Below are 13,230 nucleotides of genomic sequence, written 5' to 3' on the forward strand. Positions count from 1 at the left end.
CTTTCAGCAAGTTATACATAGAGTAGAACCCTGGAAAGAAGAAGCAATCTCCTTTTCCGCGCTGTAGGCAGAAAGGTCTTTCCTTGAAATGGTTCAGCAAGCTTAGAAGCGATATTGAACATTCTGAAAATGACTTTATAATTTTTTTTTTGTAAGAGTGAAGCTAGTAAGTGTAACACTACTTGAGAAGCACAGACTTTTTATTATTATTTTTTTTATTATTTTATTAAGAGCTCAAAGGTTAAAAACTGGCATGGTTTATGTTAACATCATAAATTGCTTTTTATTAGGATTTTCTCAATGAATTGTATTGTAATAGTGATGTAAAGATGCATTGAGCATGAGAGGAGAGACGATGTGCGATGTTGAATTAAAAAGAACATAAGATTTTAACTATTTCGGAGGAAACCAAGAAGGACTTAGGCTTTCACAAACACAGCGAAGGTTTTACAAGTGCGATATTGATCTAGTCGTAGTTTTCATTTCAGCATTGGCGAGTCCAGTATTGCATTTGCAAAGGTGTGCAAGGATGCTGTCAGAAAAGACACGGCCACACCTCATGTATGTTGTTAGTGGCGGAGATATTAAGCGTGTTGGACAATGTGTAATGGCAAAGACAGAAATGAGTCAGAAAAATGCGAATTAATCAGTTGATATTGGGGCTTTATGTTATTAGCAAGCCATTCAACGTGCGGTGGCGTCAGTGCAATAATGATATGATTTGCGCTAAATAAGTCATGTTTGTTGCAAGTATGAATACTTTGTGTTTCTGCAGAAGCACTTTACTCTCTCTAGCATTTTGATGCTACATTTCCAATCACATCGCTACCGCAAAATGTCTGAATGCGTCGTACTTAAATAATCATCTGATATTGTGATTGCATTGATGACGCAACTATGAAGAATTTGCAGTATGCTGCTTTTCATTAAGCCCATATTTCTGTTTTTGAAATGTTTTTTTTTTTATTGTCATAATGTAATATTTTAATCTTAATCGTCATGTTTTTGGCATGAACCGATACGGCAACTACAGATTTGATTTCACATGTTTACTCATGAAATAGCCTGTTATATAATTTGATTTCAGCTTACCATGTTGGCTTGCATCCCCTCGGTTTTAATTTTCTATTAGTTTAAGATTCTTCCTCGACAAAGTGTGCCGTTGGATGTCTGGCGGTGGCTTTGTAAAACTTTTAAGTGCTAACTTCAGATCAGCAGTGTGGAGCACACAGAAACCCTCTGAGCAGCTTGCTGGAGTCATGCGTTGTACTTTATCTAAGCGAGAAGAAACCCATGAGTGTGCCGGTTGGATTTGCATATTGCATAATGGGATCGTCATCTTCTTGTGTGCTTTCAGATAGAATGGATTGGCTGTTCGTTGGCATATTTGATAACAGTTAATCGTTGTCGCTAACGAGTGCTGCTCCTGTGAACTTTATAAACTGGCAGATCTGCCCAACAGCATGGCGCTTCGGCATCTAACGCTTTAAAAACACTCCTTTTGCAGGTGGAAAATAATTAAACAATTCAGCTTTATTTTCTCTGCTGCACAAGTTTGACAGGATTTAGTTTGCTGGCTCTGAATGTCTCCACGCTTTAATTCTGTTACATGAACGCTGTATGGCCTGAGTCACAAAGGTTACGCTACTACCTTGGCAAAAGATCAGCTGACGGCACTGTTTGGGGAGTGTGGAGCCAGCGTTCTTCTCCTCGCAGGTTTTAGTTGATAATAAATGACCCTTTCCTCCCCTCAATAGATGACCTCACCTCCTGCCATCACGATGCCAGAAGCACAGCAGTGCGAGAGATCCAGGGTGGATCGATGCAGTTCTTTAGAGCTGGTCTCAGGACTGTGGTTAAAATACTTCTCTCGGTGGGACTGGGAAAGCAGTCAGCAATTAGTTAAATTGTTTATCGAGTTTCTCAGTCGACTGCAGTTTGTCTGATCATAACGATTATAGAAAACCTTTAATTTGAATAGTTATTTTAATCCAAATTTCCCCAGCTGGGCTGCCCTCCTCATTTATATTGAGTAAAATCAATTAAAGAAAAAAATAAAAACTGTAAAAACTCAGTAATGGAGGAGAGTTACTTTGAGCTGCTTGATGTCCATTTCAGAAAATATTTGCTGAATCATCAACTCCTGTCATCTATATGAAATATATATACTATTTAAATATGTTAAGTGTTTTTTGGGAAATAAGGAAAATTCAAAGCAATTCATCTCTGTGTTGGAATTTGGGTCAACTCTTCTTTGAAGATTTGTTTTCATTTGGCCACACCTTATGGGTTTTGAAGCACGAACGACCCGTTTAATCTGTTTAAAGACCCGACTTTGACTAGACCACTCCAGAACCGCTTGGGTTTTTGGCTGAAACCAGACTTTCTGGTTCAGTCAATTGTTACAACTTGTCCAGGTCCTGAACCGGCAAAGAAGTTCAACATTGTCACACTAATACTATCATGTTTTTTTTTTGTTTTTTTTGTCCTCCTTCCCATCTGCTTCCTTTTACTTTTCAGATGTAATTTTGTTGCTTGACTCTCGCCGTTTAAAAATTCCACAACAAAGTTTTGGATCATTATGATGCCTTTGTGCCAAATGTGAAGCATCACTTTCCGTTCTTTTTTTGGTGTGCAGAAGTTTTGACCTCAAGGTCCCATGGATGCCATTTTTGCCCCATGTCCTCCTTATTGTTAAATCATCACCTCTGACCTTGACTGAGACAGTTGAGGCCTGTGGTGCTTCCAGTGTTGCAACCATCTGGACTAATGGCGTCCTGGAGTAATTTTGGTAGGAAGGATGAGCTCTTCAGTCTTATTTTGTGTACAGTGGCTCTCACTGTTTGTTAGAAAGAATTTGTTGATGCTTTTCAAGACTGATGGATCTCAATGACTTTTTCATGAATTATTTCAGTTTTTTTTTTTAAGATCTTTTGGCATACTTCATGTTGCCAGACAGGTTCTATTTTTTATTTCTTTATTCAACGAGGCAATAATCGGCACTGAATATTGCTAATATATGAAATATTTTTCTGAGTACTGTGTATATAAATTAAGGGTCAGATTTTAGGCAACGCCTAGATATTGTGTAGCCTTCAACAATGGAGTGTAAAATAGCAGAAGGCAGCTTTCGAATTGTTTGCATTAGTTGCTCTTTGGTCAAAATTGACTTTAAGGAAATACATTAGACAAGCTAACTGATTTTTTTTTTTTTCAGCATTAAAGCAAACTTAATAAATCAGTTAAACTCGGTAACCTATTCCACCATTTCTTTACATTTTCCTGTATCCAGTCTAAATTTTACACCACCTATTAATTTCTTCTGTAGCTGATTTCCAAAGCTTTTATTTTTCTCATTATAAAAAAATAAGTTATAGTATTGGCCAAATGTTTATTTCTGCAACACTGTTCACTGGTAGTAAGAAGCTACTGCTGACGACACACTCGTTAACAGGCAAAATGATCTAACATGTTTCATTTTGTTAAACTATGGAACTATATTCCCTCCTGTCCCTTTAGCCTTTTCTGAGATGACACCGCTGTTGCCAAACAAAAAGACTGCGGCCACACGCTGCGGTGACTCACACCCAATCTGTTGCTCGATGAACAATATATGTCACAATGCCAAATTCTGTAGCCTATCATACTTTACTGTTGGCAAAAGAGCATAAAAAATAAGCTGTTCACTGTGATTTCATTGGACCTGTGTGATCCTTTCTGATAGTAAGACATCTATGTTCCGGGCCATCAGCAAATTATTGGCACCCTTAGCAAATATTTACACAAAGCCTTAAATTAGCCTTTTATTAACCTTTTTTTTTTTTTTTTTTTTTTTAAAGCTCACCCTCATTACTGTTTACGGTGGCGAGACAAATGTGGGTCCTCACTCAACTTTGCTTGTTACACTTAGAGTTGTTTAACTTTAATTGGTACAGTTGATTGGTTGTGAGATATTTAAATGGCAAATTTGATAATATTTTTCCCTTCTTTAATCAGTTATATCAGTTATGATGGATTCTTACCAAATGAATACATTTATTCCAGTTATAGCCTGGATTTTTCTCAAATGTGCATTTTTGTGAGGTTATATTGCTTGCTAATTTAAAAAAAAAAAACAATTTACTAGATGTGCAAATTTTTGTGTAGAGTGCCATATTACTGAAACTCGTTCTACATTAAGAATCATTTTGCTTTTTATGGCTCTGGCTTATTAATTCTCTCTTGGACATGAATGTTACGTTCATGGCCCTATAACATTAAATACTTCAACCACAGACCACTGGAGGATATTTCCGATTGCTTACAACATGGTGGTTAGGTTTGCTAGAAATAAAAACTCTGCTAACTAAAGGAATCCTAGTTTAACATGCAGAGTATCTGGTAATGTCTGTTCAGCTGATGCTGACAGACCTTGCACATTATGTTCATATAGATTTTCCTGTCTGTTCTGAGCAGACAATTGCATAGTGATGGCTATGTGTAAATAATTTGAAGCCCGTTTGGTCGACGTACGTTTTAGACACACAGATGTTTTGTAGTCAGAAATCGTATATAAAGTTTGCCTTAGATGTAGGATTTCTTGCATGTCTATTTTCTAGATGTAAGTTGAAAAATATGTTTGTGCATAAGACTGACACGACATGACATCCGTTATGAACATGAAGGAGTCTTTATGAATCTCTGACTGTTGTCATGAAGTGTCATTTGGTAAATAATGACACTTTTAATGCAAAGCTGTTCTAAAAATTGCATTGAAAGTTCAAAGTGTCAAATTTGGATAAAGTGTCATTATTTTGCTGCAAAGTTGGCACTTTTAATGGACTTTTGATGCAACTTTTAGAGCAACTTTGCATTGAAAGTGTCATTTACCAAATGACACTTCATGATAACAGTTATAGACATTCATTAAGACTCCTTCGTGTTTTTGACAGCGTCATGTCAGTCTTATGCACACCTCATCTAATAAAGTGTTACCAATATGTTTGGTTTGAAGGAGGAATTCATCGCTTCTTTCAGCAATGAAGAAACAAGAATAAAAGTTGGGATTTCTATTTAATTGCCATTGTGGAAATGTTTTTTTTTGTTTCCTTTCAGTATTTATGTACTTGTGAATGCACTAATTGAGAACATCGTGACCAAGTAAAGTATTTATCGATCTTTGTTGTTTGCTTTTTTTATTTCCACAGGCCGAGAGTCTAGATGGAGCTCTTTTCGTGCCAGACATCAAACTACACAGTAACCCCTCTGCATTTAATGTCTACTGCAATGTGCGACACTGCGTTCTGGACTGGCAGCAGAAGGAGGCCTCCCTAGCTCTGGCCTCCAGGACCTCAGTGCAGAGCGGCGACTCAGACAGCGAGGAGGAGGAAGAGTACCGTGAGCCGGCGGTAAAGCTGCCAAAGGTATGAGCCAAGAAGGAGTTTTTTTTGTTGTTGTTTGTTTGTGGCATTTTTGTAGTGTTGTCATTGCTTTGTGTCTTGGCAGAGACAATAGTAGTTTTGATGAGCTTTTGAAGGCTCCAATTGTTCAAATTTATCTTTTTCTTTTTTTTTTTTACCTGCAAACTTTGTAATTTTGTTGATATTACCAGGAATACCTTTAAGCCCTGATCAAAGAAGAATTGTTTGGGCTACAACTTTTCCCCTTGGTTTAGAACAGAGTCAACCTGTGGACTTTTGACATGTTGCTATGGCAGTGGCGTAATTAAATTATGACCCTTGTGCCCGGGTAATAACCTAGCCACTGCCATTTACTGTAGGAAGATGGAATATTTCCTCATGTGAAACAACATGGCTAGAGGTGATCTTGTTTTTGTTTTCATGCGGTTATCAGAACTCAGGAATAGAGCAGCTGTTTGGAGATGAAGGGTCTTTAATGTTTGTTTACAGCTATTGCAGGGCCAATAAGGTGGTAAACTTTGCCTCTCAAGCAAACTGTCTACACAATTAGTTGCCAGTTATTCACTAGTGGGGAAAAAAAAGAATAGGCTTGGTGCTTGACAGGTGTCGTGCATTGACAACAGAGAAAATAAGTAAAAAGATGTTTTCTGTTTGTGGAAATTGGGTTAGAAATATAACTTAATGTTTTAATTTATGAAAACAATATAGTATCAAACTTTTTAAATTTATTTAGACAGTTTTTGCATTTCACTCACTTTATATCCCCAGTCCCTGATGGTTTGTAGGTGCTGTCGATAAAGGAACAGGCAGTCTGCTTATTGTGGCTCTAGTTGTAGTTACCAGAAATCTACCATGTGTAAATTACAGGCTCCTGATTCTTAACATGTCTCTTTGTTGGTGTGTTATTTTTACATATATGCAGTTTGAGCTCAAACATGGGTGCAGGCTTGGACTCACAAATGCAGAACTGGACTAACAATTTTTTAAAACAGCCACTCCTGAATGTGCCCTTAAAAAGTTAAATAGTAATCATCTCCCATTGTGCGGTACCCATTAAAAAGTTTTTTTGTTCCTTTTTTCGGAAGTCATCTTTCATTCACTCTTTTTCGCGTTTTGAGTGAATAACTGCATCAGAGAAGGAAACCCCAATAATCCCTTTCTTTACTGACTAAACTTCAGCTCTTTCTGTTTGCACTGCACACTCAAGACGCTAACAGAACATCATCTGCAAAGAGCAAAGATGAGACCAGTCAACAAGGTCCAAAAAACACTTGAGTGGAAAACTAGAGCCAAACCCTCCTCACCCCAGGATGGAGGCCACTCTGCTTCTCCTGAATCTGACCCACTGTATAATAAAAAAAAACTGTTACTGAAGCCATGTTTACCATGTAAATATTCCACAGCAATGTAGATTCTTTCATTATGGATTATGATAAAGAGATGCAAGTCGTCATGCTTACATAATCTCTGAGCCAAACTCTTTGATGATACAACACTATTTAGGGTTGAGTTTTAATTCCATCGTGTTGATGACGAGATAGATGTTGCAAATATGTGTTGAGAAAACAATTCTTGATGCATGTTTTTAAAATGAATTCTGAAGTCATCATTGAATCTGTCCATTTAGATTTTTTTTCTTGGACTTTTATTGCATCTTTTATGCAATAGAGCTTACTCTTAAGTAAGGGAAGAAGAGGTCTTCAGTGGCATTGCAGCGTTATTTGATTGTCTAACAAACTTCGTTAAAAACTATGGGAAAGGACATCTGTTTCTGGGCCAAACTCTTTCACATATGTAGACATCCAATTGCAGCTGATGTTCTACCCAATGTACTAATTGGATATTTAAACTGACCCAAGTAACTATGCATACTATAGGAGATTGAGCAGAGCAGGACTCCAATCCTTGGTTAATCTACTCTTTGCATTAAAATATGTAGAAAGAAAAGCATTTTGAGTTAGCAAAATGTTCAATCTTTCCTCACTGACCCTTTACACAAACCTGCTTCCTTCCTCGTCTGCAGATCATCGGCATCGGCCTGTGCGGGGTTTTTGAGCTGATTAAAGAGACTCGGTTCTCTCACCCATTACTGTGCCTGCGCAGCCTGCAGGCTTTGTTGGACATGCTGCAGGGGCAACAGCCAGAGGGTTTTCAGACGGAGCCTCCTGATGTATTAGGTAAACTTCTACTTGCACTTGCCTTTCTATAATTGTAATTACTTATTATTTTATTCTATTTTCCAAATATCTAAACCCTCCACTATTTTTTTTTTTGTTTTGTTTTTAGAGTCTCTTTTCCAGCTGCTGTTAGAGACCACGGTCCGGAGCACAGGGCCCAACGACCCAACTGGACAGGACATCACCGCTCTGTCCTGTGCATGCCTTTTCAGCCTCGTGGTGGCATGGGGAGATACGGGCAAAATCCTGCAGGCTGTTTCTGCCATTCTCACAAATAATGGTAGCCATGCCTGTCAGACTATACAGGTAATTAACCACTAAGCTTACTTCAACAGGTTCAAATTAGCAGGTAGTCTTGACAAATCAGCCTTATTCTCACAATTATACAGCAACCATCTTAAATTTTTTGGATCATTTTTGCCAATCTCCCATTGAGTGACTCCAATAGTGATTATCTACCTGCAGAAGGTATCTCGGAGCATATTTCATAAGAAGACACCTGGTCCCAAATATGAACGATAAACATGAATAAAAGTTGTGTGGAGCATAAAGTTTTCCTTTTTTTCCCAGTCCATTCTGGACAGCATAACTTTAGCTGCCTTCGTCCATTTCCTCTGTGCACAGATGCTCAGGGCCACGTCTGGACAGCTCAAATTGAGTTTGCAAAATGTCAAGCTGCTCTGATTCTCCTTTTTAATCTTGTTACTCTGCTTGAATTCCTCTGTTGGTTAGCTAATCTTCTTTTTGCGTCTACCTTTCAGCTTTCTGCATCCTCTTTCTCTTGTTTTGTTTTGGCCTAAAAGAAAGAAAAACAACAAAAAAAGCTTCAGTTGTATGTAGAAAGAACTCTACATTTGATCAAGGATTCACCGGACCTCTCTAGACTCACAAATTTTATCCCTCTCTATGCTAATAAATGCGCTTATATTTTATGTATTGCCTGGTTTGTGAATCATCACAATGTCAGGCGGAGTGGTGCAAAGTGTGCCGCTTGGTTGTGCGTGGGTAAACATCTGTGAGATCAGTGGCATTTGTAGTCGCTTTCATGGTAATGGTGTCAGGTTGTGTGAAAATGCATTTAGACAGAAATGTAAACATACAGAAAACCGCAGTTCACTAAACATTAGTGCAGTTTGACTCAGATCTGCTGCAAATGTAAATATCAGGAAGTCCCACTTTTTTCTAATCAGAGGTTTACCTGCTTGTCTTGTTCAATCAAACCAGGTCCCCACCATATTGAATGCACTACAGCGAAGTGTCCAGGCTGTCCTGGTGGGGAAAATCCAAATCCAGGACTGGTTTGGAAATGGCATCAAACGTGCTGCACTGATGAACAAATGGGTCCTAAAGGAAGTGTCCATCGACGAAGACGAGCGCTGTCTTCTGCAGACTGATGGTTCCTTCCTGTATTTGCTCTGCAAGGATGGACTCTACAAAGCTGGATCTGGATATAGTGGTACTGTCAGGGTATGTGACTCTTCAACATGCATTTTGCTTTTTACTAGTCGTTTGAAACACAAGACAAGAGACTAGGAGAAACCCACAACATGTAACTTCAGCAGCTTAGAAAAAATTGCATTCAACAAAGCTCAAATTCCCACAGGGACACGTTTACAACTCCACGTCTCGAATCAGGAATCGAAAGGAGAAAAGGTCATGGCTTGGCTTTGCTCAGGTAAGTAGTGCAGCAGCCTCTGTTTTGCATAAGAAACTTTTGAAAAACATTTCATACGATACATTTTGCTGTGAAGTATCAAATATCAAGTTGTTCAAATATTTCAAGTCATGGCTTAAAATAAATGTTTCTTTTTTTTTTGTTTACATTTTCTGTTTATTTTTTTTAAAAGAAGTCTCTTTGGAGAAGATTTTAAATCAAACACATTTAACTGTTTTAAAGCTAATTGCCTTCTCTTACTTAAAGCAAGAAAGTCCACTGGGATATTTTCCTATTTTTATAGTATCAGCATATTTTCTCTTAAGCTAACATTAGCATAATGGGTAACACTGCAAAGTACTTTCTATTTGTATATTGGCTTGTGGTCACTAAAGTCAGCTAGCATGACGATTTTAGCATGTTAGCTGGCGGTTGCTTTTTTTCTAATGCTAGTGTCACATTTAGCAATTATTGTTGGCTAATTTCAGGCTAACATGCAAACTATTGATTGTTTTTTGAGGAATTCATTATCATATAAAAATTGTAAACTTATTTTTTTGTAAACCTACTTTTGGGATAACGCTTCTATTTTTACGGCCGCCACTTAAAGTTCAGCAATTCTTTCTGTTTCAGTTTGGCTTTTTTTGGAAAGCAGTCCACCCATTCAGTTTATGGCATTCAGACAGTACCTGCAGAGTTAGTGCAATTATTATTATTTTTTTTTCTCTAGTTTGACAATAATGTCACATTTTGAGGTAACTGGTGTCCCCTGCTGTTGACACAAGCAATTGAAACAAGCAATCTGTTTTTAAGAAGATCTTAAATACTTAAAATCCTAATTCCATGTTTTGTGACTGTCTTGTTAAGAAGAGTCGTAATTTGAGATGAGTAATAGAGTGTGTGTTGTGTCCTCAGGGGTACTTGTTGTATCGGGACACAAGTAACCACAGTATGTCGGCTATCAAGATCAACCCTGAGACCCTGGAACATGAGGGGGTGGTCACCATGCCAGGTACAAAGGAAACACATTTACATGCTTTCATCAGTGTGCTGTTAATTTAGGCCAACATTAACTTAAGCGACACTATATTCACTTTCTCTTGCTGCAGGTCAACATTCAGATGGACAAAACATCATATTCACAGATGGAGAGTACATTAACCAAATAGCAGCCTGCAAAGATGTAAGTTTTCATAGGCTTTTTTTGTTCTTACATTGTATCTAATATAATAGCAAAAGTATTTCTGGCTTAAAGCTGTAAGAGTCCCTAATTTTTTATAAGTAATCCTGGAAAGAAAAGCTGATAACTTGCTTTGAAAGGTAAAGTCACTCAATTTTCCTTATTCTCAGATTTTTAAGTCTGGGGTTGAAATGAGTCAAATAGTCCCTGGAAACGTTTCTAAACGTTTCACTTTGTCTTCGCTATCTTCCAGCGAGGGGTTTCCAGTGAAAGCACTTTTAGAGTTCTTTTAGACAGCTGACTGGCAGTGCGCAGCAGCTAGTGAGGGAGGGGTGGCACTGAATTAGCCGACTCTCCATAAAACAAGAGAAAACTGTTCTTTCTGGCACTTTCTCTGGTGCCTCATTAAAAGAGGTTTAAACATTATGATGGAAAATTTTAGCAGTTTCAAATTTGAAACATTTTTTTAAAAGAAGAAAACAAAATCTTGGTATACTTTGATGCCACTACCAACCCAGGCCTACCCCTTACTAGATTGCACCAGCTAAACTTAAGGTGGCTATAAAAATTGAATCACATTTGGGCTACATTCCAACTGAGAATATTCTTGGATAATAAATTAATATAAATGGACTTCAAATAGTATTTTTCTTAGTCAAACTGAGGTTAGTTGTGCAGCAGCCTCTCTTTTGCCTCTCTTTATTCTCTCTGTGTAGCACGTTTCTCTCCCTGAAATCCTTGGTTGATCATCAGCTGTGCCACAGAGAGGCCTCTCATTGTATCCCTTCATCTAGATGTGTGTGGGCGTGGCAGCTGTGGCCCGACATGTGTGCACTCTCCAGAGAGCTTAACCTCTCCAGCGAAAGCACTTTGTAATGGGAGTGGGGGCAGGGTAATACGTGAAATCCATACATCCACTGTAAGAAGAAGAAGCCTTCTTCCCAGCTAATTGTATGGATGGAGTACTGTTTGGAGGGGAGGAGTTTGTCTGCATTCGTCAGTGCAAAAGCTGCACAGACCACTTGCAGTTAATTGATCGGATGAATGTCCAATACATGACTTTGATCATTGCCATGCTGAGTTATAGTTTCTGTTCACTTGAAGTCAATTCTTGTTTTCTGCTCTGTAAATAGTTGCTTTTATCTACATTTTTTTTTACTGCCTCACTTGCATCTCTGGCAGATGTATCATTTTACAGGCATAGAGCTGAGTCAAGTAGGATTTAAGACAAGATGCTTTTATCTCTTGGAAATCATTTTAATAAAAAAAAGAAAAGATTGTGCATGTATTTGTTATCTAAACCAGATTTTCTGCAGCTAGAAACGTGTTCTAATCCCTCAACTCTGTCCAAATTTTGGCATGTTGCAACCACAGACCTCCATGTATTTATTTGGGATATTTTGTGACCAACACAAAGTTGCCCGCAGCTGTGAAGTGAAAAGATCTTTTCAAGATCTGTTGCAAAATAAAAATCTGGAAAGTGTGGCATGCATTTGCATTCTGTCCTCTTTATCTAAAAAAAAACTCCCCCAAAAACTATTCAATTTAGGGAGCACAAGAAATGTGTGACAGAACGTGCTCATTTCAGATGAGTCCAGATGTGATTCATCTGAAATTTTTCTCTTTCTTTTGTACCTACAAGACGCCGTTTCCGTCGAAAACTGAACTTACTGATTAAATGGTTGCAACTGGGTAAACAACATTCAGTGACAGTGTTTGTGTTTAACATGCTTTAGATGCCAAACTGTAACAGTTTTGTGTTGTGAAGTCGAACAACGTTTCCCCCTCTGTGATGCCCTCGCTCCTGCAGGACGGTTTTGTTGTGCGGATCTACACCATGAGTTCAGACCCGGCTCTGCAGCAGGAGCTGCAGCTGAAGCTGGCGAGGAAATGCCTGCACGCCTGTGGCATCTCTCTCTTCGACCTTGAAAAGGATCTACACATCATCAGTAAGTGATACAAAACGAGTCTGTGGGCGCTGAGTGTCATATGGGGCTTTACAGCCGCAACAAGTACTTAGTTGTTGTAGGGGTGTGTGATAGGCTAGAAAAAATGTTTTTGTTTTTTTTTATTTTAAATTCATACTATCCTGCAGGATGTTTTTTTTTTTTTTTCAGTCATCTATTTTTTCTCCCAGGCACTGGCTTTGATGAAGAGGCAGCATTGCTTGGAGCTGGCAGGGAGTTTGCTCTGATGAAAACTGCCTCTGGAAAGGTGAGCAGTCGGGTGTCTGAACATTTAAGAGTAATGAAAGTTAGCGCAGCGTCAACAGCTAAGCTTTTATCTTGATAAGGGTAAGCCAAACTCTCTGCCTCTAAAAAGTTTATGTAAGTCGTTTCAGTGCTCTTTTCCCCCTCTTTACAGATACCATTAATAATTTTCTAAATAACATACACTTGGCACGTAGAAGCTGTATTAACCGAGCTAGTAGGAGTTAATTTTTTTCAGAGGCTCTTTTTCCTAATTAAGCCTAGTTAGCATGTTTTTAGAAAAATTGAAGCTCCTACCAGTGAAACTGCATCATGTGTGCGATAACTAATTTTCTTTGGAGCACATTCAGTCAGCACTAAGTTGAAGTAAATCATTTACATATTTTCAAAAGTGTCTCATCTTGATGAGAGCGCTTACTATGTTAGGTGGTTTAGGGTGTGTTGCAGGGCCTGGTTGGTTGTACGTTGAGTCTAGGTGTGGTGCAGTGAGCCTCTTTGGCAGATAGCAGCTCATGTTAGCAACAGGCTGCACATTTTATGTGCCTGATTTCAAAGCATTTTATCTGCAGTTTTTCCCCCCTCTCTCCGCACACCATCTTTGTTATGTCTT

General features: G+C 38.4%; 1 protein-coding gene across 12 annotated transcripts in view; it reads left to right on the top strand.

Annotated features, from left to right (window-relative positions):
* The window catches only part of mycbp2 (MYC binding protein 2), a 70,236-nt gene that overhangs the window by 7,067 nt on the left and 49,939 nt on the right, over positions 1-13,230 (top strand). For all 12 annotated transcript variants that reach the window (XM_088010274.1, XM_015003482.2, XM_015003506.2 and 9 more), the window contains exons 3-11: positions 5,187-5,402; positions 7,423-7,576; positions 7,686-7,882; positions 8,801-9,043; positions 9,180-9,251; positions 10,146-10,242; positions 10,340-10,413; positions 12,221-12,359; positions 12,548-12,624. In XM_088010274.1, coding sequence (XP_087866400.1) covers positions 5,187-5,402; positions 7,423-7,576; positions 7,686-7,882; positions 8,801-9,043; positions 9,180-9,251; positions 10,146-10,242; positions 10,340-10,413; positions 12,221-12,359; positions 12,548-12,624 — 1,269 coding nt within the window. The remainder of the gene's footprint in view (positions 1-5,186; positions 5,403-7,422; positions 7,577-7,685; positions 7,883-8,800; positions 9,044-9,179; positions 9,252-10,145; positions 10,243-10,339; positions 10,414-12,220; positions 12,360-12,547; positions 12,625-13,230) is intronic.

The sequence above is a fragment of the Poecilia mexicana genome, unplaced genomic scaffold, assembly GCF_051168715.1.
Source record: "Poecilia mexicana isolate PSO_F unplaced genomic scaffold, ASM5116871v1 scaffold_2, whole genome shotgun sequence".
Taxonomy (NCBI): Eukaryota; Metazoa; Chordata; class Actinopteri; order Cyprinodontiformes; family Poeciliidae; genus Poecilia; species Poecilia mexicana.